Genomic DNA, 25821 nt, shown 5'->3' on the forward strand with positions numbered 1-25821 from the left:
TTATATCAGCTACTTAAATCATCCAGGATTAAAAATGAGACATTTTTGTGACATTCTTATAAGTAAGAACTAAAGCCATTCAACGCCCATTTTAAGAAAGAAGCTATGGCCCGGCTGGTATGGTTCAGTGGTTGAGCATTGACCCATGAACCAGGATATCACTAGTTTGACCCCCCAATCAGGGCACATGCCCAGGTTGCAGGCTGGATCCCCAGTTAGAGGGCATGCAGGAAGCAGCCGATCTATGTTTCTCGGTCATTAATGTTTCTCTCTCTCTCAAATCAATAAACATTTTTTTCTAAAAAGAAAGAAGCTATGGAAGTATAAAATATTAGCAAAACAGTTTATACCTGCTGATCTGCTCATGATCCACTGTTATACCACAGACTTGCAGAGTAGCTATATTAGCTTCCACCAGTAAATTAGTATAATTCTGTACTGCAGGCATTGGCCGATACTCCAGGAGTTAAGTGATATAATCTGGACATTCCACAATTCAGAGTGACTTTATAAGCAGTAATGTAAAACACAACTTTATAACTTTTTGTGATCTTTCACCTGTTTGGGGTCTTTAATAAGCAATACAATAATCAGAGTAATTTGGAGCTTCTAATTTGATAGAGTTACTGTAGTTTTTGCTCTCAATTTATGACTGTAATCAGTTCCTCTCTTCCCCCCGCGTTCTTCCATGGTTAGATGCAGATCATCAGTTCAGTTTACCAGTGCAACTCAACACAATGAGCAAATTTCCTCCTAGTTTCTGATGCTTATCTTTCCCACATTAATCTCACTCCTTTAATATTTCAGTCTTCCATTAAACTGAGTCACTTTCCTCTTAGGATTAGAGGACAAACTTATCATTACTGAGGCCTTATTTCATGTAAGGACCAGGTCATTACTAAAATCGAGTGAGAAATGAAAGACATTTTTATTTTCTTTCTCAGCATTAAAACTATTTAAGGACAGTATAGGTTAGAGAGGTAGAGAAATGGCAACAGAATGACCTGGGAGAATTCAGAACACAATATCCACACATGCCCTCACACTTCACCCTGCCCCTACCTGCACTGTACTTTCAATCATACCCTCGCTCATGTACTTCAGTGGTAATTCCTCCCTCCCACCCCAATTTCTATCAGCCTCTTTCCCAAGTCAGATCAAATAAATACACAGTCTAAGTGAAAACGGTACTTACTTTATAAAAGTAGCATCAAACCAAGAGCTTCTACTTGGCCAACTCCTTCCTGTATAGCAGTTTTGTAGGTGCCACTGTATCATCCCTTTCCCATTAAGAAACATAGAATATAGATTTTTATTTTTATACTTTATATCATGAAGAAACAATTCTTCTGGTAAAAGGTTTCAATGTGTGGTCCTTTTTTCATTCCTTCTGTAGGTATGACCCTGATATTCTGCTAGGGTATGAGATTCAGATGCATTCCTGGGGTTACCTCTTACAGAGGGCTGCTGCCTTAAGTGTCGATTTATGTCAGATGATCTCTCGGGTGCCAGGTATGTAGCACTGTGAACGTTTTATGGGTCAACCACAGAGCAAATTACAAAGTAAATAAGGACAAGATGTTTAAAAGTACTATTGTTCTAGCCTAGTGTTGAAGATTAAATTTTGTAAGTTCTAGATATATCATAACTCCATTATAAAAACATTTAAAAATCAAGATAAGTAAAAGAAAAAATACCCCAATCTCGCTGCTACATATATATATACATATATATACATATATACATATATACATATATATATATGTACTATATTTGTTTTTTTTTTCTTTTAGTCTTTTGTCATATATATAGGTGGGTTTTTTTTTCATATTTTTTATTGATATCAAAGAGGAAGGGAGAGGGAGAGAGAGAGAGAAACATCAATGATGAGAGAGGATCATCAATCGGCTGTCTCTTGGGGATTGAGCCCCCAACCCAGGCATGTGCCCTGGACTGGGAATCTAAAGTGGGACCTTTCAGTCCACAGGACGACGTTCTATCCACTGAGCCAAGCCAGCTAGGGCAGGTTTTTATTTTTTATGTACACTATAACTTTCATCACACATATATCACATTTTTATTATGCTTCCTTCATCCTGCATTTTATCATAAGTTTTTCATATTATGAGATAGTCTTCATAATCATTGTAAAGAACATAACCTTTTTTATTAATCCTCACCTGAGGATATGCTTTTATTGATTTTTTTTTTTTAGAGAGAGAGAGAGAGAGAGAGAGAGAGAGAGAGAGAAACATTGATTGATTGCCTACTATACACACCTCAACCAGGGATTGAATCTGCAACGTAGGTATGTGCCCTAACCGGGAATTTAACCTGAAACCTTTTTTTTTTTTTAAATATATCTTATTGATTTTTTTTTTACAGAGAGGAAGGGAGAGGGATAGAGAGCTAGAAAGATCAATGAGAGAGAAACATCGATCAGCTGCCTCCTGCACACCCCCTACTGGGGATGTGCCCGCAACCAAGGTATATGCCTTTGACTGGAATTGAACCTGGGACCCTTCAGGCCACAGGCCAATGCTCTATCCACTGAGCCAAACCAGTTAGGGCTAACCTGAAACCTTTTAGTGTACAGGATGATGCTCCAACCAACTGAGCCACCAGGGCCAGGGAAGAACATAACATTTTTTTGACTTGGTGCACCATAATTTAATTTTAATTATCTGGTTCTGCATTTTAGTCTGTTCCTCCAAAGTCTGATTCTCATTTAAGAGAAGGGCAATAATGAGAGTCATACCAAAATTACAGTTTATAAAGCACTTTTTAAAAAAAGTTTTATATGACTACAAAATTTTAAGAACTTCATTTTAAAGGCTCCTACAAGTTGGATTAGGACAACATAGAATATACTTTAGGAGACTAAAAGACCAAATATAAAATTGGTAAAAACTAATCAAGAGATATTCTCGGAGAGGTTATGATTTCAATAAAATGTGCTAAGTGTTGGTAAATTTAACGGCAAAAGTTGAAGCTAAAAGATTCAAGGACAGTAAATATTTTTTGAGCTTTGCTAAAGCTTGGACTATAAAAGCAGAGATACTTTAGTTTTTTGTTGCATTAATTTTTTTATGTATTGAGTGCTAGGAATAGTGGTATATCTTCAATTTTTTTTTCAACATTTTATTTGGGATAGGTTTCAGGAGAAAAAGCTGAGTGCTCAGATGCCCTTAATTAGATTAATTAGCTATAACAGGTAAGACATGACTACAAATCAGAAGGGTGAATGGAAGCTTGTGTTCTTTTAAAATCACTGCTGAAATCATATTTGTGGGGCAACATGGTACAATAGAAAGGGCCTGGTGAGGGAGGCAGCATAGTAAAGAGCACAGATTCTAGAGAAAGACTGCATGGCTCCAATATTCTGGCTAAACTGCTAACTGTCAAGCAAGTTACTTAACCTGTCCATACCTCAATTTGTTCATCTCTAAAATGGGGATGATAATAGAACTTATCTCAGGGCAATTGTGAAATACTTGAAACGTCAGAATATAATAAACATTATAAAAGTGTTTGTTAAATGAAAAAATTTTTTTCAAACATTATCTCTTTAAAATAAAGAAGAGTGGGGTGTGGTGGGGTTTGTACATGGTCTTTGGAATCAGGTAACCCTGGTGTATAATACTGGTTCTGTTACTACATAAGCTGGGGCAAGATAAAAATTTCCAAGTACAATTTACTACAGTGCAAAATAAAAAGTATACTAACATAATAAAGTGGTTGTATTAAAATGAAATAATGTGGCCCTAGCTGGTTTGGCTCAGTGGATAGAGCTTGGGCCTGCAGACTGAAAGTTCCCAAGTTCGATTCTGGTCAAAGGCATATACCTGGGTTGCAGGCTTGGTCCCCAGTAAGGGGCATGCAGGAGGCAGCCAATCAGTGATTCTCTTTCATCATTGATGTTTCTTTCTCTCTCCTTCTTTCCTCTCTGAAATCAATAAAAATATTTTTTATAAATAAATAAATAAAATAATGTGAGTGAAGTTCTTAGAGTATAATAGCTGTTCAGTACATGGTAAATATATTTATTATTATTTCAGAGCCTCTAATCAGCAACATTTGTATATATCCAGTGTTATATAGAAAAACATATTTTAATTCCAATCTAGTAAAATCTTCACTTAAGAAACTAGACTCAGAATTCTATTTGCTGTAAGAGGAATGAAGACTTCCTACAGTTAAGGGAATTTCATCCTGAATTTGAACATCATTAATTGATGTCAACAAATTTTCAGAGAATTGGTTAGGTTAAAAACTACCATTTTTTCCAAGAAATGACTGGTTTAATAGTAGACATTTTTCATTTTAGCACCAAACAAATGCTTAGGTATTCATAAAAATAGCACCAGAAATGACCAAATTTAAAGAGAAAGGGGTTTATTATTTTTCAAAGGTATGTATATATATATATTGTTATATATTATTATATACACACTATTATTGAAACATATATAGTTTTTAAATACATTTATTTCACAAAATTCTTTCATAACTTAAAGAGGAAAGAAAAATAATTTTGTTAGTCAAAATAATGATCTCTGAGTCTAAACAAAATAGACTGTGAATTACATTTCATCTTTATTCTTCATCTTTAATTTTTATTCTCACTTTCTTTGACATAATTTGCTTATAAATTTGGTTTCTGTGAGTCCTGATGCAGCCAATTTTCATTTCTATAGATGACAAAATTGAGAACAGATTTGCTGCTGAAAGAGATGACTATGGGTCAGATACAATGAGTGAGATAAATATTGTTGGCCGAATTACACTGAATCTTTGGAGAATCATGAGAAATGAGGTAAGATGCTTTAGCTACAATTTTGGTGTGAATAAGAGATTAGCTCAATATAACGATTTTAATCATTATACCATATTAGTATAGCTTATTGTGTAACCTATGTGTCTGTGTGAATTATTTGTATTATACTTAAGTAGAGTTACAAAAATAACCACTTTCTATAATACAAACCTACAGAAGTATTTAACTTTAATGTTATTGATGAATTTTAATATTTGTATATAAGGTAGCAGTAAACTAGAAAATCTATAGCTATCATAAAATATGCTGTATGTGTTGAATGTTGTATAATTTTATCATTTCTTGCACTTAAAATCATTTGTACTTAACGCCAGATGAATTAATTTGGCCTTTTTCATTTATTACAGTAAGAAAAATTTAGTCTAGATATAGGAAGGTACTTTTTGAACTGAGGATATGTACAAAATAAAATATATAATAAGTTCTTTGAGGACAGATCATGTTCACAATAAATGTGTGTGTGTGTGAGATATATATTTTATGGTTTTAATAGGGCATCTATCATTGTCCGTACAGGCACCTTGTAAGAGCCAAATGAGATATAAATGGTATATGCATTTGGAAGAAAGAAAGATAACTGTCAAGTCTTTTTTTTTTTTTTTTTAATATATTTTTTATTGATTAAGATATTACATATGTGTCCTTGTCCCCACGTTACCCTCTACCCCCCACCCCCCCACCCCCGCTCATGCCCTCACCCCCCCGTTGTCCATGTCCATTGGTTAGGCCTATATGCTTGCATATAAGTCCTTTGGTTGATCTTTCCCCCTTACCCCCACCCTCCCCTACCTTCCCTCCAAGTCCCGACAGTCCAATCAATGCCTCTCCGTCTCTGGATCAGTCCTTGTTCATCAGCTTATGTTGTTCATTATATTCCACAAATGAGTGAGATCCTGTGGTATTTATCCGCTCTCAAGTTCCATCCATGCTGTGGCAAATGGTAAGAGTTCCTTTTTCTTCTTCCTCTTCTTAAAGAATACCTTTCAGCATTTCATATAATGCTGGTTTGGTGGTGATGAACTCCTTTAGCTTTTTCTTATCCGTGAAGCTCTTTATCTGACCTTCTATTCTGAATGATAGCTTTGCTGGATAAAGTAATCTTGGTTGCAGGTTTTTGCTATTCATCACTTTGAATATTTCTTGCCAGTCTCTTCTGGCCTGCATGGTTTCTGTTGAGAAATCAGCTGACAGTCGTATGGGTACTCCCTTGTAGGTAACTGACTGTCTTTCTCTTGCTGCTTTTAAGATTCTCTCTTTATCTTTTGCTCTTGGCATTTTAATTATGATGTGTCTTGGTGTGGTCCTCCTTGGATTCCTTTTGTTTGGGTTTCTCTGCGCTTCCTGGACTTGTAAGTCCATTTCTTTCACCAGGTAGGGGAAGTTTTCTGTCATTATTTCTTCAAAAAGGTTTTCAATATCTTGCCCTCTCTCTCCTTCTGGTACCCCTATAATTCTGATGTTGGTACGCTTGAAGTTGTCCCAGAGGTTCCTTACACTATCTTCATATTTTTGGAATCTCTTTTCTTTTTTCTTTTTCGGTTGGGTATTTTTTGTTTCTTTGTATTTCAAATCTTTGACTTGATTCTTGGGATCCTCTTTTCTGCTGCTGGATCTCTGTAAATTATTCTTTATTTCAGTCCGTGTATGCTTAATTTCTAGTTGGTCCTTTTTCATGTCCTCCATGGTCTCCCTATACTTATTGAGGGATTCATTAAATTTATCGGCGGTTTCCATAAAATTCTTGAAAAACCTTATAACCGTGGCCTTAAACTCTATATCCAATCGTTTGCTTTCCTCCATTTCTGCCATTTGTGACCTGTTTCTTTGTCTCCGCATTTTGGCAGCTTCCCTGTGTTGATAGAGTGGCCCTGTGCGCCAGGTGTCCTGTAGGGCCCAGTAGCTCAGCCTCCCCAGTTACCTGGGGTGGACACTCTTGGTGCCTTGGTTGTTGTAGAATCACTGGGAGGAATTGACCTCCAGGCCAATTGGCTGTGAGAATCAGCTGTGTCTAAAGTGGGAGAACTTCTGTGCTGAAGACACCCTTCTGGGGCAAGACTTGCTTCAGTGGGGCTTTGGTGCTCACTGAGTCTGCTCCCTGAGTGCGTCCCTTATGGATCTGAGGAGTTGCAGTCTGGATGGACCCCCTCTGACCACTGGGTACAGTGGCTCCTGGATCTAAGGAGGTGCTAATTCAGCCTCTGCCTGAGGCCACACAGCAGGAGCCACGAAGAGGCTCAGCTGTGAAGCAATGCAAGCCGCTGCGGGGCCTTGGGCCTTCTCTTGGAAGTTCCAGGTCTGCCTGGTTCGGCTGCAGTTAGGTACATTCACATGCAAAAGCCTCTGCGGCAGCCTGGGTGGGGCGGGGTCTCAGGGAGTCAGAGGGCGGAGAAAGCGGCCATGGCCGATTCTCCGCCCGGAGTCGCGCGTCTCAGTGTTCCGGTAACGGCTGCAAGCACCTCTGAGGGAAAGCCGCCCTCAAGTTCGCTCGCTGCCGGACAGACCAGCTTCTCCCCGTATGAGACCTGGGTCCCCAGAGACTTCCCGGAACCGGAGTTCAGAGCCGTCGGGAGTTTGTGATTCAAAAAGACAGCCGCGTCCTCAGGCGCCACCCCCTTTCCTCGCGCGCGCGCGCGCCGCCGTACCTCTGCACTTCACCTCCGCAGCGCCTCTGGCTCTCAGCGTGCTTTTCTTTCCTTCTAGTTGTGGAATTTACACTCAGCCAGCCTTCCTGTTGTTCTGGATGATGTTTGCTCAGTCCTTTGCGGTAATTTTCAATTGTTGTGTGAGGCGATAATTTCCCGGTGTTTACCTATGCCGCCATCTTAGTTGCTCTCCAACTGTCAAGTCTTGATGGGGAGTGAGGAGAAAGTGGAAAGGGATAATCTATAGTGGTTAACTTTCATGAGTATTGACTGGGAAAGTGCACAAGGGAGCCTTCCAGTGTCCTAGAAATTTTCTGTATCTTCATGTGAATGGGGTGACATGGATGTATACATACATAAAAATTCATGAGTTGTTCACTTTAAATTTGTGTACATTTCTTTATGTACATTTTTTTGACATTGAAGACTCCAGGGAAATGAGGAACAACTAAGGGAATGAGGTGATGGAGAATACAGGCCACAGGTGCTTACTTGTGGCCTCCTTTCATTATTTTCTGTATCCCCCTGCACTAGATCTGACTGCCTCCCCCAGTTCTGAGTAAGTTTGCTTCTGAAGTGATTAAACATTGTGATTTGCACATTGACTCTATGAGTGAATGGAAAAATGTAGCTTCCTGCCTCTTAGCCCACTCCTTTATCAGTAAAATAAATGGATAAGCACTGAACACTTCCTTCATTTATATCAATTCTGACTTTGATCTACAAAGTACATTTACCCAATGTTTAACTTACTCAGATTTCTGCCTAAGATAAGTGACAAACTCCTAGTTCATATTTTTAGATTCATATTTTAACTTTTATAGTAAACCACTCTCTGAAGATTGGAACATTCTGAACATGGATTGTCTTAATTTTATTGAGTTCTTGTTTCCTTTAATTTTATTATACTGAGATTATAGCTGTGCATTGTTATGCTTCTGTGACACCAAGAAGACTCAGAGTGAGTGTAATATCCTAATATGTAAAAACCCAGGGTCCATAACGACCGACCAAAGGCTCAACCCAACACCGGAACTTAGTCCTGCAGTCAGTGCCGGGTTGCCGTGGTGACCTGGAGAGAGGCCCGGAGAGAGAGGCAGGGTCTGATCCGCAGTCTTTGTGGCAGCTGTTGATCAGCTGTTGCCTCTCTCTTTCTCTCCGGGCTTTGCCAGCAGCTGTGCCTCTGTTTCTCTCCGGGCCTCCGAGGGGGCTGCTGATCAGCCCCGCCTCTCTAATCAGGCCAAGAGATAGGCCCAGAGATACTGATTGGCATAGAAACTGACCAATCAGAACCAAATCTGGGTGAACTGAGGAGCCAGTGGCTGCCTAGGAGGCGGAGCTTTTGATGCTGACTGGCATAGAAACTGACCAATCAGACCCAAATTGGCCGGCAGGGGAGAGCAATAGGGGGCGAGATCAGGCCAGCAGGGGAGGGCAGTTGGGGGCGAGATCAGGCCAGCAGGGAAGAGCCATTGGAGGCAAGATCAGGCCAGCAGGGGAGGGCAGTTAGGGGTGATCAGGCCGGCAGGGGAGGGCAGTTAGGAGCGATCAGGCAGGCAAGGGAGGGCGGTTAGGGGCGATCAGGCAGGCAGGCAGGTGAGCGGTTAGGAGCCAGTGGTCCCAGATTGTGAGAGGGATGTCCGATTAGGGAGGGTGCAGACTGGGCTGAGGGAATCCCTGCCCCTCCGTGCATGAATTTTATGCACTGGGCCACTAGTTAGGGTTATAATACATTTAGTCTTAATCAAATTTATGAAGTTCTTCTCTTTGAAACAATATCAACCCAGACCATGGATTTGTCACCTGCCTCAGATATTGGGGATGAATTTCTAAGATTCTATTTAAGTTTAGTTTGAGGTCATGAAAATTCCCTAATTAATCTCATAGGTCAATTTATGGCAAACTTCCAGTTTTTCCCTAATGAGAAAACTGCAGGACAACAAAGTGATCTTTTCCATCTGAGTTTTCGTTGTTGTTTTGTTTTTTAATGAAGATGTATATTCCAGCAGATTAGGTTTAGTCTATACTCTGTATTAATTAGGTAATCAACTACCTGAGATCAGATGTTTGGCTCCATTTTCTATGAAACTAAATTGAAACTTTAAAAAAAAAAATGAAATTATTAGCAGGTAAAAGAGTCATTCCGATATGGAGATTTGATAATAACATGAGTTATTTATTTTTGAGAGAAGTACTTCAGGCCAGTACTGATTTACAAGGCAGAGGGGGAGGAGGTGGTAATAGTGATTTACTTCTAAGACCTGCTTTATTCTGGTGACTCTAGAATAGTCTCATTCCAGAGTTTAAAAGTGTGTGTGTGTGTGTGTGTACATTCTGAAGTATGCTACATTCCAGCACTTTTGTTCTGGAGATTGATAGAAGTTGAAAATAAAGTAAAACCAGTTTGGGTCAGTACACTAAGATGAGCTTACCCTTCAATCCCTGTTTCGTACTTGCTGGATTGTGGACATGGAAAAGAAAATACTTTAAAACTGTAATATAATATATAAATGTGTGAAGTGCTGTTTGAACTATTATTCCTCAGAAAACCAAGCTGACTTAATAATGGAGAATTCTGATTTCTTAATTTCCATTTTGCATTGCAATACCTGCCATTGTCTAAATTGCTTGTGTCTTATGGGTATTTCTGAGAGACCATCTATATGTTTTATGAATTTGGATTTTTTTTTCACTATTTTCCTATTAACACATTTTTTACCTACATATTTTGAAGATAGGGATACATTTCTGCTATATCCTTTTAATCTTTTGCTTTTGGAAAGAAACTGACTCCATAATGTCTTGTGTTGGGTCTTAGTATTGATGTAATTCTTGGGAGCAGGATGAATGCCTGCCTTTAACTAAATAACTCATGCTCTAATCTGTGGGATTACAGATCACAAACAGTAAGTATGTGATCAAGGACCAAACAGTAAGTATGGAAGGAACAAAAAATTAACTTGCTTAGCAATGCTTCTGCCTGGCATTATTTGTATTGGCATAGAATATAAAAAGAAGTGGTAAGAACTGGGATCTATTCAGTAGGTATTACATGACCAAGTTGAATCTCATTAAGTCAGATTTTTCCAATTAAATATTAATTTATTATGGACATTTCTGTCCCCTAGGAGATATATACATATATTATATATTATATGCACATAGTTTTAAATTAATTATGAAAGGTTAGAAGTAATATTGAGAATCTTTTAAAACCAAATTTGTATATAAATACAAGCATTATGATAATGGAGTCTTGTTTTTTTGTTGGTTTTTAGGTGGCTCTGACTAACTACACCTTTGAAAACGTGAGCTTTCACGTTCTTCATCAGCGTTTTCCCCTCTTTACCTTTCGAGTCTTATCAGATTGGTTTGATAACAAGACAGATCTATACAGGTAATGTTTTATAACTCTGAAAAGGATAATGTCTCTTTTTTAAAACCAATATTATTGGAGTATAATTTATATACAGTAAAATACATACATTTATAGTGTATTGTGTGATGACTTTGAAAAATGTATGTATCCTATAACCACTACCACTATCAATATTTTTTAAAAAACAACATTTCTAACACTCAGAAAATTTTAAAAGACAGCTTTGCAGTAAACTACCTATTCTTTAACTGCCCAGGTAAGTACTAATTGAATTTCTATGGATATAGATTAATTTTGCCAGTTCTAGAACTTCTGTATAGAGTTATTTACAACCTATCCCTTTGTTTCTGGTTTCTTTCAAGAAATTCAGTATGTTCTTTGAGATTCAACCATGCTGTTACATACAGCAGTAATTTTCATTTTTATTAGTAAATAATACTCAATTACCACAATTTACTTGAGTATCCAGTGTATCTAGTTACCTGTTGGTGGACAAGTAGGTTTTTTCTAGTTTGAGGCCATTGTGAAGTAAAACTGTAGGAAAATTTTTGTGTAAGCAAACATTTTCATTTCTCTGGTGGATCACATGGTTATTTGTCTCACTTTTTTTTTTATTGCAGCTATATCGCTCTTCATTTCTTCTTGGGTCTTACATAAGTTATTGATTTTTTCATCTGTTTCTTCTTGCTTCTTGCATAAGTTGTTGATTTTTTCCTCCATCCGGTTTATGCACTCTAGGACCCTTATTCTGAATTCTTTTTCTGTCATGTTGCATGCCTCTGTATCACTTAGCTGCTTTTCTGGCAAGTCCTCCTTTTCTTTCCTTTGGGGGTTTCTTTGTCTACCCATGTTTGATCTCTCCGACATATCTAGATGTTGAGTCATTCAGTGGCTGCTCCCTGGGTGGCAGTGACTCCTTGGACTGTGGTTGCTCCTCGGGCTGTTGTGGTAGCAGCTGCTCCTCTGGTGGGTGCTGTTCACAGCTGTGGTGGCTCTTCTGGCTGGTGGGGGAAGGCCTCACGTACAGCTGCTGTTCCTCAGACAGAGGGTGTGGTGATCACGCGGCTGCTGTTGCTTGGATCTGCTGCGTTGATTTAAAGGCACAAAATACAACACAACAAGGCACAACACACCAGGCACTGAACACAAATGTATTCACGATATTAATAACCCCAAATAAAGGTGACCACCTGAGTTAAGAGAATTAGGGGATAAGGAAGAAAGAAGAGAAAAAGATAAAAGAGAAAAAAGAAAAGAAAAAAAAGGAGTGCAAAAATGAAATTGGGGAAAAAGGAGGGGGGGAAAAAAGAGCGAAAAGAGAGAATGAAGTGGAAGACAGGAAGAGACTATTTATATGAGGAGAAAACTCCGATAGAACTGCCACTAATCCCAACAAATTCCAGCAACAGATCCCTGGAGATAAATGCAAACTACAAACAACCAATAATATCAAGTGAGACAAGGGAAAACAGAAGCACAAGAATAACTGGGGGGGGGGGGGGGGGGGACAAAACAAAACAACAGCAGAAAAATAAAAAGAAAAACCAAAACAACCTCACAACCAATCCTAAAAAGAAACCAAAAACAATATACTCAACAATCAAGCAAACAGCAACAAAACAATAGAAAGATAAAAGGAAAAAAAATTTGGATAGTGAAGAAAGATAAGGGAGAGGTGTATAAGGATTTAGAGCAGTAGATTGGAAATAGGATATATAAGTAGGGTGAAATTTTGACGGGGTAAAAAGAAGGAATAGGGAAAAATCTAAAGCAGGAATAGGGTAAGAGAAACAGGACAACAAAAGGGGAAAAGTGAGAAAGAGGGTTTTAGCATAGAGATAAAATTGAGGTAGATAAAAATGATGCTAAAGGGACGATGAAAATAGAATGTAGAACACTAATCCCAAAATAAAATGACACTTTAAAAAATGGTAAAATGGTAGCAGTAATAATACTGGTTAAAAATAAAAATGTAGTAATTAAAAGGGTAAAATCAGGTGATGGAAAAAGAAAAAAAAATTGGTTTCTTAGTTAAAAGGTGACAAAAGAATAAAAAAAATAAATAAAAATTTGCAGTAGTGAAGGTCCTTCAGTTCTTCTATTCGTCAGTCTGGCTCGCCTTAGTCCTGCCAGGTATTCAGGAGAGAGTTGAATTTCCCTGTGATACACTGTTCCTCTGTGTTGTAAACCACAGTCCTGATTTTAAAGCAGGCCGTATTTGTGTCCCAGACTGCCTTAATTTGTGTTTACCTAAGAGTCAGTCAGTGGCTCAGCCTCTGGGTGGCAGTGTTTCTGGATTGGCCTCCAAGGCTATATGGCCTCTCTTCAGTAGCTTGGGTTTATTTTCTCTATTGCACTTAAAACTGGTTTGGGGAAGTCCACTGCCCAGAGCTGGTTCTTTAATCGTTACCCTTCTCTGTGTTGTTGCTGGGACTCTGTCTCACTTTTTAAAAATATTTTTTTATTAATTTCAGAGAAGAAGGGAGAGGGAGAGGTAGAAACATCAATGATGAGAGAGAATCATTGATCAGCCGCCTCCTGCATGCCCTACACTGAGGATCAAGGCCACAACCTGGGCATATGCCTGAACAGGAATTGAACCATGACCTCCTAGTTCATAGGTCAATACTCGACCACTGAGCTACACTGGCTAGGCTTGTTTTACATTTTAAGACACTGCTAAATTATTTTCTTTGGCAAGTCTTCTAGTGCAAGGCTAATGGCAACAAATTGTCTCAGTCTTTATTGTTCTGAAAATAACTTTTTCTCACCTTAATTTTTTAATATTTTTGCTGTCTAATTCTGGGGTTGAGATTTCTTTTTCCTCACCACTTTAAGGATTTCATTTCCTTTTCTTCCGGCCTCTATTGTTTCTGGTAAAAAATCAAGTCATTCTCTTTTTTCCAGTGTATGCAGTGCATTTTTAAAAAATACGTTTTATTGATTTCAGAGAAGGAGAGGGAGAAAGAGATACAAACATCACTGATTGCCGGGAGCCGGTCCATCCTTGCTGTTTCAAGGGACCTGGCATATATGGCATACTGTTCTTAATATGTTTGCTCACCTTCTTGGCACTATGTGTTTTAACCAAAGTCTCTGAGAAAGGTTGTTTCCCCAGGTAGGGATTTTCCCCTGAAGTCAGGGAGGGAATAAAACCTCTTAACTAAGTGCCAGGCGGGTAATTAATCACTTTAACTACAAACAATCATGCTTAAGCTACATAATCTTTACTCCCTGGAATGGAGATAAGAAACGCCCTAACCTTTGGAATAGAGATTGATAGGATTGGAATCAACTGGTATAAATACAGATGTAACAACACAGAACTTAGAAGACAGAACTTGGAAGACAGAACCCACACAGAACCTAGAAACAGAAGAACTTCGCTGGAGAGAACATGGTAAAAGATCCTGGACTGAACCTGACTACAGAAATTGGCAAGAGAACCTGACTAGAACCTGGTGACTGAACCTGGCTGGAGAACCTGGACAGAACCTGGCTGGAGAACCTGGAGAACCTAGCAAGAGAACATGGACACAGAACCTGGCTGGAGATCCTAACCAGAACTTCGCTGGAGATTCCAGACCAGAACTTGGCTGGAGATCCTGGCTAGAGATCCTGGCTAGGCTGCTGATCAACTGAACGCTGTCTCCGTGTCATTCCTTCTTCGCCGACTCCGTCCACACCTTTGGGGACCCCTGGACCTGCTGGGGTTGGACCCCAGCAACTGATGAGATAGAATCATCATTTGACTGCCTCCTGCACGCCCCTCCCTACTTGGGGATCGAGCCAGCAACCTGGTCATGTGCCCTGAGCTAAATGGAAGTGTGACCTCCTGGTTCACAGGTCAATGCTCAATCACTGAGCCCTGTCTGCAGTCTTAACTTTTTATATTTAGCAGTTATATGACTATATTGTTCTAAGAGCCACGTAATTAAAAGTTGCAATATATTTAAACCTTAATATTCTTTCAATGAATGAATTTTATTCTTTACTAGAGACCCGATGCACGAAATTCATGCAACGGCCTTGGCCCTGACCCCCACCCGCCACTGCAGCCACAGCCAGGGAGTCTCTGCCTCAGCCCCCACCCACTGTGTCTTTGTCCAGAAAGAACATCCAGAAGGATGTCCGGTCTAATTAGCATATTACACTTTTATTATTATAGATTAGAGGCCCAGTGCATGAGAATTCGTGCACTGGAGGAGGGGTCCCTCAGCCCAGACTGCCCCCTCTCACAGTTCGGGAGCCCTCAGGGGCGGGAGCCGACTTGGCGGCGATCAGGGGAAGGCAATGCCCCCATCACACCTCTGCTGCTGCCACTGCCAGCAGCACAAGCCTCTGCCGTCCCTGGTTACTTGAGCCTCGGGCTGGTCCTGGGCGGCTGGGCAGCTGCCATCCGAGGCTTGCCTGCACCTCAGCTGGCCCTGCTTGCCTGAGCCTCAGTCAGTGGGGGGTGCAGAAGGACCTGAGGCCCCCGGCGGGGCTGAGGGGACTGGGCACCGCCATCTTGTGAGGGTGTGATGGTCAATTAGCATATTCCCTCTTTATTGTATAGAATAGTATACTTTTGGGTAATTTTTGCATTTTAATGACATAATATTAAATGAAAAATTCTTTTTATGGCTCTGGTGAGGGTTGTCGTTTGCTTGTTTTCTTAACAAAAAGATAAACAGGTCAATTTTTTTTAAAGTTTAAATCAAAGAAAATAATATTTTTGTTTTCACAGGAAATACTAATTTGATGTACATTTACCCCACTATGGTTTCATAAAAATTATTTTCCTCATTTTTCTAAATCTTTTTCAAACTACTCTGTTTCTTCCCATGAGAAGATAATTCATGCTTTTATTTTAGACTGGTATTTACAAATGATAACCCAAAGTTTCCATGTTCATATAGATAGATAGATAGATAGATAGATGCCCTGGCCAATGGCTCAGTTGGGACATCATCCCATACACCAAAAGGTTTCCCATCAATCCCTGGTTGAGGCATATGGGAGGAAACAATCAGTGTTTCTCTGTCACATCAATGTTTTTCTCTTTCACTCCCTCTCTCTAAAATAAAAAAATATTGGGCAAGGATATAAAAACACCTACAGATACGATAAATTATAATTGTATAATTATTGCATCATCATCAGTGCATCTAGGAGAGTAAGTTAATTTTTTTAGAAAAAAAAGTAACACCAAGAAAAATATTGAAAATAATTATGTTTAGTCTTACCATCTTATCACAAGCGCTATTTCAAACTTTGCATATTTTCACTGTTTTATGCTTTGGAAATATCTGAAATATTTTTAATATTTCAGATATTTTCTAATGTTTAATTCTTTAAAATACTTTAACATATATCATTACCCTTCAAATAACCTCACTATTAATATGTATGTTTTGGCAGAATGAAAACAGTACTAATTTCAGGTGTCCCAATTTTTTCCTAATGTTCATAGCATCGATTCTCTTTTAACAGATGGAAAATGGTTGATCATTACATCAGCCGTGTGCGCGGAAATCTCCAAATGTTAGAACAGCTGGACCTGATTGGAAAAACCAGTGAAATGGCTAGACTTTTTGGCATTCAGTTTTTACATGTACTGACAAGGGGTTCACAGGTAGGAAATCCAGTTGGTTGGTTGGTTGGTTGGTTGGTTGGTTGGTTGGTTGAAGTTGTTTGGTTGGGGTTTTTTTGCACACTTGAAAGTTCTGTATGAGTAATACATTATTTTTGAGATGTTTGAGGTGATTTTTTTTTAATGTTAAAAAGAAATGAGAGCTTAGAAGCCATTTAATTAATATCTTTCTAATTTTCCAAGGATATAATGATTTTGTCACATGCCTTGATAAAAATGATTTTGTGCACTCAGTTAACAAATACTTATTTGAATACCTTTAATGTGTTAAATAAACATTATAGTAGGCATCAGGGATACCACATTAAATCCCTCAGGTTCCTTAACCTCATAAAATCTTTTAATTATTTTAATTAATCTATATCTATAGCATTCTCCCAATCTATGATATCAGTAATTAGAGCACTACTTTGGCATTACTATTTGTTTATTTCATTTTATTACATATAAGCTATTTATTATATTTATTTATAACCCTATATGTTTTAAAAACTATTTGAGCTGGCTCATAATTTTTAAAAAGGTGGATACCTCAAAACCACATGAGAAGTTTTCAGTGAGCCCATGCTAATTCTTACTAATTAGAGTTAGTTTTTTTTTTCTCTTTTTAAAATTCTTTACTGTTTAAAGTATTACATAAGTCTTCTTTTTCCCCCATTGACCTCTCCCCAACCGCCCCCACCCCCCAGCACATGCCCTCACACACCCCCTACCCCCGTCTGTGTCCATTGGTTATGCTCATATGCATGCATACAAGTCCTTTGGTTGATTTCTCACCCCCTCACCCCCACCTTCCCTCATAGGTCGGACAGTTTGTTCGATGCTTCTGTGACTCTGGTTCTATTTTTGCTCATCAGTTTATATTGTTCATTATATTCCACAAATGAGTGAGATCATGTGATATTTATCTTTTTCTGACTGGCTTATTTCGTTTAGCATCATGCTCTCCAGTTTCATCCATGCTGTTGCAAATGGTAAGAATTCCTTCATTTTTACAGCAGCGTAGTATTCCATTGTGTAGATGTACCACAGTTTTCTAATCCATTCATCTGCTCATGGGCACTTATGCTGTTTCCAAATCTTAACTATTGTAAATTGTGCTGCTATGAACATAGGGGTGCATATTATCCTTTCTGATTGGTGTTTCTGTTTTATTGGGATATATTCCTAGAAGTGGTATTACTGGGTCAAATGGGAGTTCCATTTTTAATTTTTTGAGGAAGCGCCATACTATTCTCCACAGTGGCTGCACCAGTCTGCATTCCCACCAGCAGTGCATGAAGGTTCCTTTTTCTCTGCATCCTCTCCAGCACTTGTTGTTTGTTGATTTGTTGATGATAGCCATTCTGACAGGTATGAAATGGTACCTCATTGTTGTTTTGATTTGCATCTCTCAGATGATTGGTGACTTTGAGCATGTTTTCATATGTCTCTTGGCCTTCTGTATGTCCTCTTTTGAAAGATGTCTATTTAAGTCATTTGCCCATTTTTTGATTGGATTATTTATCTTTTGTTAAGTTGTATGAGTTCTCTATAAATTTTGGAGATTAAAACCTTATTGGAGATAACATTGGCAAATATGTTCTCCCATGCAGTAGGCTTTCTTGTTGTTTTGTTGATGGCTTCTTTTGCTGTGCAGAAGCTTTTTATTTTGATGTAGTCCTATTTGTTTATTTTCTCCTTAGTTTCCATTGCCATAGGAGTTGTGTTGGTAAAGATATTACTATGACAAATGTCTGCAATTTTGCTGCCTGTGGCTTCTAAGATTTTTATGGTTTCCCATCTTACATTTATGTCCTTTATCCTTTTTTTAAAAAAAAAAAATTAATAAATCTTCATTGTTCAGATTATTACAGTTGTTCCTCTTTTTCCCTCCATAGCTCCCCTGTACCCGGTTCCCACCCCACCCCCTGCCCTTACCCCCCCCCCCCCCCCGCACTGTCCTCGTTCATAGGTGTACGATTTTTGTCCAGTCTCTTCCCACACCCCCCAGACCCCCTTCCCCCTGAGAATTGTCAGTCCACTCCCTTTCTATGCCCCTGATTCTATTCTATTCACCAGTTTATTCTGTTCGTCAGATTTTTTATTCACTTGATTTTTATATTCACTTGTTGATATGTATTTGTTGTCACTTTGTAGTTCATAATTTTTATCTTTACCTTTTTCTTCTTCTTCCTCTTCTTAAAGAATACCCTTCAGCATTTCATATAATACTGGTTTGGTGGTGATGAACTCTTTAGCTTTTTCTTTTCTATGAAGCGCTTTATCTGACCTTCAATTCTGAATGATAGCTTTGCTGGGTAGAGTAATCTTGGTTGTAGGTTCTTGCTATTCATCACTTTGAATATTTCTTGCCACTCCCTTCTGGCTTGCATGGTTTCTGATGAGAAATCAGCTGACAGTCATGTGGGCACTCCCTTGTAGGTAACTAACTGTTTTTCTCTTGCTGCTTTTAAGATTCTCTCTTTGTCTTTTGCTCTTGGCATTTTAATTATGATGTGTTTTGGTGTGGTCCTCTTTGGATTCCTTTTGTTTGGGGTTCTCTGCACTTCCTGGACTTGTAAGTCTATTTCTTTCACCAGGTAGGGGAAGTTTTCTGTCATTGTTTCTTCAAATAGGTTTTCAATATCTTGCTCTCTCTCTTCTTCTGGCACCCCTATAATTCGGATGTTGGTACGCTTGAAGCTGTCCCAGAGGCTCCTTACACTATCTTCATATTTTTGTATTCTTTTTTCCTTTTGCTTTTCCGATTGGGTGTTTTTTGTTTCTTCATATTTCAGATCTTTGACCTGATTCTTGGGATCCTCTAGTCTGCTGTTGGAACTCTATATTTTTTCTTTATTTCAGTCCGTGTATGCTTAATTTCTAATTGGTCCTTTTTCATATCCTTGAGGGTCTCACTATATTTCTCAGGTTTCTAGAAGATTCTTGAGTAACCTTATAACCGTGGTTTTGAACTCTATATCCAGTAGTTTGCTTTCCTCCATTTCTTTCATTTGTGACCTGTTTTTTTGTCTCTGCATTTTGGCTGCTTCCCTGTGTTGATAGAGTGGCTTTGTGTGCTAGGTGTCCTATAGGGGCCAGTGGCTCAGCCTCCCCAATTACCTGAGGTGGACACTCTTGGTGCACCCCTTTGTGGGGTGTGTGTACAGTCTTGTTGTAGTTAAGTCTTGATTGCTGTTGGTATCACTGGGAGGAATTGACCTCCAGGCCAATTGGCTGTGAGGACCAGTTGTTTCTATAATGGGAGAACTTCTGTGCTGGAGGCACCCTTATGGGGCAGGACTTGCTTCAGTGGGGCTTTGGTGCTCACTGAGTCTGCCCAGTTTTTTAGACGGAGAACGGCCAAGCCATTCATATGCAAAGCCTCTGCGCACAGCTTGGGTGGGGTTGTAAATTGGGTGGGGCGGGGTCTCAGGGAATCACAAGGGTGGAGCAAACTGCAGTGGCTGCCAGTCTGCTATGCCTCGGAGAGGTCCTGGGGTCTGTGTCCCTTGCCCCATGCAGGAATAATGACTGCTGCCCTCACATTCTGGCCCAATCCAGACAGTCCAGTTTCTCTCCGTATGAGTCTGGGTCCCCAAATTCTCACCCGGAACTGGAGTTCAGAGCAGTCGGGAGCTTGTATCTCCCTTCCGATTGAAAAAGACAACAGCTGCCAGCCCCTTTCGCACGCACCTGCCTCCATACCTCCGCACTTCCACACCTCTGCACCTCCTGCCAGACTCAATGAACTTTCCTCTTTCCTTCTAGTTGTAGAATTTCCACTCAACCAGCCTTCCCGTGGTTCTGGATGATATTCATTTTGTCTTTTCGTTGTAGCTTTAATGTGGTTATGTGCAGCAGCAAATTCAGGTGTTACCTATGCCGCCATCTTGGCTGTTTCCCCTTTATCCATTTTGAGTTCATTTTTGTGTCTGGTGTAAGTTGGTCATCTAGTTTCATTTTTTTGCATGTTTCCAATTTTCCCAACACCATTTATTGAAGAGACTGTCTTGACTCCATTATATGCTGTGGGCCTTCCTTATCTCTTGTTATGGCCTTCACTTTGAGGTCTATTTTGTCAGATATAAATATTGCGACCCCAGCTTATTTTTTCATTTCCATTTGCCTGAAATATATTTTTCCATCCCTTTATTTTCAATCTGTGTGAGTCTCTTGTTCTTAGGTGGGTCTCTTGTAAACAGCATATACTAGTACTAGTATATGGGTCATGTTTTCTTATCCATTCAGCCACTCTATGTCTTTTTATTGGAGCATTTAGTCCATTTACATTTAAAGTTATTATTGATAGGTACTTGTTTGTAGCCATTTTTATTTTTTGTACCTGTGTTCTTCCCCTTTTTTTTTCCTTCTTTTTACAACAATCCTTTAGCATTTCTTGCATTGCTGGCTTGGTATTGATAAATTCCCTTAGCCTTTCTTTTTGTCTGTGAAGTTCCTGATTTCCCCTTCAGTTTTGAACGATAGCCTTGCTGGATAGAGTATTCTTGGATTCAGTCCCTTGATTTGCATTACTTTATATACTTCATTCCATTCCCTTCTGGCCTGATGTGTTTCTGTTGAGAAATCATTTGATAATCTAATGGGATGTCCTTTGTAGGTAACTCTTTGTCTCTGTCTTGCAGCCCTTAAGATTCTCTCTTTGTTGTTAACAGTTGCCATTGTAATTATGACATGTCTTGGTGTGGGTCTTTTGGGGTTCAACTTTTTGGGACTCTGTGCTGTGACTTTTTTCTTCCCCAAATCAGGTAAGTTTTCTGTCATTATTTCTTTAAATAGGTTCTCTAATTCTTGCTGCTCTTCTTGTCCTTCTGGCACCCCTATTATATGTATGTTACTTCGTTTCATGTTGTCCCAAACCTCCCTTAGGCTCTCTTCCTACTTTCTAATTTTTTTCTCCAGTTGCTGTTCAAATTGGGCTTGTCAGCCCTATCTTCTAGCACAATAATTCGGTCCTCTGCTTCTCTTAGTCTACTGTTGAAACCTTCTATCATGTGTTTTATTGTAGCTATATCACTTTTTATTTCTTCTTGATTCTTACATAGGTTGATTTTCCCGTTCATCTGGTTTATGAACTGTATGACCATTATTCTGAATTCTTTTTCTGACACATTGCATGCCTTTGTTTCATTTAGTTCCCTTCCCACCCCCACCCCCTTTATTTTTAGTTTTTTGTGACTCTTCCTTTTCTTTTCTTTGGGGGTTGCTTTTTAGTCTCCCCATTTTTGCTGTCGCTGAAGGGTCCAGGCGCCGAGTTGCGCGGGTTCTGAGCTGTGGTGGCAGGCTTGGCGGGAGCGTCACACACTCCAATAGTCAAAAATGGGCTCAGGGAATTGGGAGGCGCGGCCGCTGTAGGCTGGCAGGAGCTTCACGCGCTGACAGTGAAAGGCCGGGTGCCCAGGAGGCATGGGCGAGTGCTTTTTTTAATTTAATATTCCAAACCATCTGCTTAAGCAGTTATTATAAATAATGAATTGTTTGATTCAATTTTGCAAGTATTAAGCGGATTACCTTTTAATCCTGGAATCTTTGTGTTTCCTTCTTGAAAAATTGGGATAATATTTATCATCTCAAGTCTCCTGAGTTTCATTCTCAGACTTTCCCAAATAGATTGGCCAACTTTTTAAATAAGTTGACAAGCTATACAGCTGTCTCTCCTACATCCACTTATTGTGATAGAGCTGTATTTAAATGTAAAAAGAAATCTAACTGTATTTGTCTTTTCAATATTGCTTTATGATGTAAGCCTTTTGACATGTTTTATAGTTTTTACAGAGACATAGAAGCATTAAACAAACTGTCAAACCTTAGAGGGAAAGCAGGAGGAGGGTGGAGGGGAGATAAGAGATCAACCAAAGGACTTATATGCATGCATATAAGCATAAGCAATGGACACAGACAATGGGGGATGGGATGTGGGCTGGGAAAGGTCAATGGAGGGAAAAGGAGACATATGTAATACTTTAAACAATAAAGAATTTTTTAAAAAGTTATGGGAATACGAAAAGGATTTATAAATGTCCTCTTCAAGCACCTAATAACTGACCGAATAATCAATACTGTGTAACTTTATTGTAAGAAAGTCATGCAGCCTTATTCTGAAGAGCAAAACATTTCCCAGATAATTATTCCAAAGAACAGTATATTTAAACTATTTCTTCTTCTCTTCCTACTTCCACTTCTCTGCCCACAGTACCGTGTGGAGTCAATGATGTTGCGTATTGCTAAACCAATGAACTATATTCCTGTGACACCTAATGTACAGCAGAGGTCCCAGATGAGAGCCCCACAATGTGTCCCCCTAATTATGGAGCCTGAATCTCGCTTCTATAGCAACTCTGTTCTTGTTCTGGATTTCCAGTCACTATATCCTTCTATTGTGATTGCATACAACTACTGTTTTTCCACCTGTCTTGGCCATGTGGAGAACTTGGGAAAGTAAGTTTTTCATATTTACAATTATGTTGTGCTTTGTACTTACTACTAAAATTATACTTTGAGTGTCTTTTTGCACTCGATACTATCCTTATGAGCAAAATGAATGAATGGGCTGTAGCACAGCTAATTTGTTATTTTTATTTTCTTACTAATTGACATAGATCATCATATGACTAAGTCAGCATCACCGATGGATGACACATATGAACAAGTTGTGAATACATCAGCCTTGCAACTATCTGTTGCATTCTCCATGCATATCTGTGGTCTCTCTTTAATTGAGAGTTATATTTAACTTGTTAATATAAATCACCTTTCAGTGGAACTGTTTGAGGATTATGATCTTACAACTCCAGTTACCAACTCCTCTTTTCTTAGAAATAGTTTGAATTTTTTAAAGTTACGCTGTTAAATGTTTTAGCTGTTCATGTCAAAGAATTTTATAAGCTGAATGAGAACAATATTTTTAGCTCAAAGGAGTAGATATTTTTCTCAGGACATAAGAAATACTGTCTTTCTTAATAATGATTTTTGTGTATTTAATACCAAGTGTTATAATTTTATCTAGAATATACTCACTACTTCATAGAAAGCATTTGTGGAAATTGTATTGGTAATACTTTTTATTAAGAAAAAATTTGGGGGACTCTCATAGCCAGTTAGCCTGGAGGTCAAATCACCCCCGGTATTGCCGACAACAATCAAGGCTTAACTACAACAAGACTGGGCACAAAGACCACTAGGGGTGCACCAAGAAAGCATAAAAAATGCGGAGACAAAGAAACAGGACAAAACTGTCAATGGAGGATATTGAATTCAGAACCACAGTTTTAAGGTCTCTTAAGAACTGTCTAGAAGCCGTCGATAAATGTAGTGAGATCCTCAAGAAATCTAATGAGACCCTCGATGTTATGATAAAGAACCAACTAGAAATTAAGCATACACGGACTGAAATAACGAATACTATACAGACTCCCAACAGCAGACCAGAGGAGCGCAAGAATCAAGGCAAAGATTTGAAATGCGAAGAAGCAAAAAACACCCAACCAGAAAAGCAAAATGAAAAAAGAATCCGAAAATACGAAGATAGTGTAAGGAGCCTCTGGGACAGCTTCAAGCATACCAACATCAGAATTATAGGGGTGCCAGAAGATGAGAGAAAGCAAGATACTGAAAATCTATTTGAAGAAACAATGACAGAAAACTTCCCCCACCTGGTGAAAGAAATAGACTTACAGGTCCAGGAAGCGCAGAGAACCCCAAACAAAAGGAATCCAAAGAGGACCGCACCAAGACACATCATCATTAAAATGCCAAGAGCAAAAGACAAAGAGAGAATCTTAAAAGCAGCAAGAGAAAGAAACTCAGTTACCTACAAGGGAATACCCATACGACTGTCAGCTGATTTCTCAACAGAAACTTTGCAGGCCAGAAGGGAATGGCAAGAAATATTCAAAGTGATGAATACCAAGAACCTACAACCAAGATTACTTTATCCAGCAAAGCTATCATTCAGAACTGAAGGTCAGATAAAGAGCTTCACAGATAAGGAAAAGCTAAAGGAGTTCATCACCACCAAACCAGTATTATATGAAATGCTGAAAGGTATCCTTTAAGAAGAGGAAGAAGAAGAAAAAGGTAAAGATACAAATTATGAACAACAAATATGCATCTATCAACAAGTGAATCTAAGAATCAAGTGAATAAATAATCTGATGAACAGAATGAAGTGGTGATTATAATAGAATCAGGGACATAGAAAGGGAATGGACTGATTATTCTTGGGGGAGGAAAGGGATGTGGGAGATGCGGGAAGAGACTGGACAAAAATCATGCACCTATGGATGAGGACAGTGGATGGGGAGTGAGGGCGGAGGGTGGGGTGGGAACTGGGAGGAGGGGAGTTATGGTGGGGAAAAAAGAGGAACAAATGTAATAATCTGAACAACAAAGATTTAATTTAAAAAAAAAGAAAAAATTTGGAAAGTAATTTACAACCCTTTTAAGGCTTAAGTTTTTCTTTAAGAAACTTAGTGTAGGGTAATCGTGTGTTGAATTGAAATTTGGTATTTCAGTATAGATTTTATCCATAAATTTTAGGATAGTGTCATCTAAGAAATATTTCTTTTAACAAATTGTGAATATTTGAAGAAATTTTTTTTATAGACAAGCATGTTACTAAATACAAAAATCATGTTTAGATGTTTGAAATGAATTTCTAATGGAATTAGAAATATTCCTAAAATTGCTTAGAATCTCTTCTATGATTGGAGAAAGTGTTTACTTAATATTTTCTTAACAGGTTTGATGAGTTCAAATTTGGCTGTACCTCCCTGAGAGTGCCTCCAGATTTACTTTACCAAATTAGGCATGACATCACAGTGTCCCCCAATGGAATAGCTTTTGTCAAGGTAATAATACTCTCTTGTAAATGAAAGAAAGGTATCTGCTATGGCTTAACCTTTGGAGAGCTAATGGTTTAGACTTTGTTGGCCTATAATACAGAGGGGGGAAAATAAGTTTGCTTGAATATCTTATCTCACACAGTCAAAAATATAGGAATCTTCCAAGAAATAAATTTTTAAATAGTCATCTTGTTTGGCATGAATTTAGGTTTAAAATATTTTAATTACTATATTTTAGTTTTCAGTGAAATATTGAAAGAACTAAACATGTATACCTTCTGCCCTCTGTTAGAATCTGGCAGCCTTAAATAGCTACTTAATGATCACAGTGATGTTAACTTACCAAGATTTAAATTGCTTTGATGTGTACACTCTGCTAATTGTTCTTCTACATTATTTTAAATTAAGACTATCTTAGAAAGAATGATACTCTTGTTTATTGATTGAATTTCTAAAAAGATATCCAAACTAATAATAAGGTC

The 25821-nt window shown here is 38.6% G+C and overlaps 1 protein-coding gene across 22 annotated transcripts in view; it reads left to right on the forward strand.

Moving 5' to 3' along the window:
• REV3L (REV3 like, DNA directed polymerase zeta catalytic subunit) overlaps positions 1-25821 on the forward strand; it is a 171382-nt gene that overhangs the window by 125648 nt on the left and 19913 nt on the right. For 16 of the 22 annotated variants that reach the window (XM_036318171.1, XM_036318167.1, XM_036318154.1 and 13 more), the window contains 6 exons: positions 1397-1512; positions 4698-4816; positions 10758-10876; positions 16334-16475; positions 22690-22934; positions 25237-25345. In XM_036318171.1, coding sequence (XP_036174064.1) covers positions 1397-1512; positions 4698-4816; positions 10758-10876; positions 16334-16475; positions 22690-22934; positions 25237-25345 — 850 coding nt within the window. Of the gene's footprint in view, positions 1-1396; positions 1513-4697; positions 4817-10757; positions 10877-16313; positions 16476-17429; positions 17468-22689; positions 22935-23095; positions 23655-25236; positions 25346-25821 lie in introns of those variants that run through there. The other 6 variants (XM_036318172.1, XM_036318174.1, XM_036318173.1 and 3 more) reach the window with 5 other exon arrangements.

This window comes from Myotis myotis, unplaced genomic scaffold, assembly GCF_014108235.1.
Source record: "Myotis myotis isolate mMyoMyo1 unplaced genomic scaffold, mMyoMyo1.p scaffold_m19_p_7, whole genome shotgun sequence".
In the NCBI taxonomy this organism is placed as follows: Eukaryota; Metazoa; Chordata; class Mammalia; order Chiroptera; family Vespertilionidae; genus Myotis; species Myotis myotis.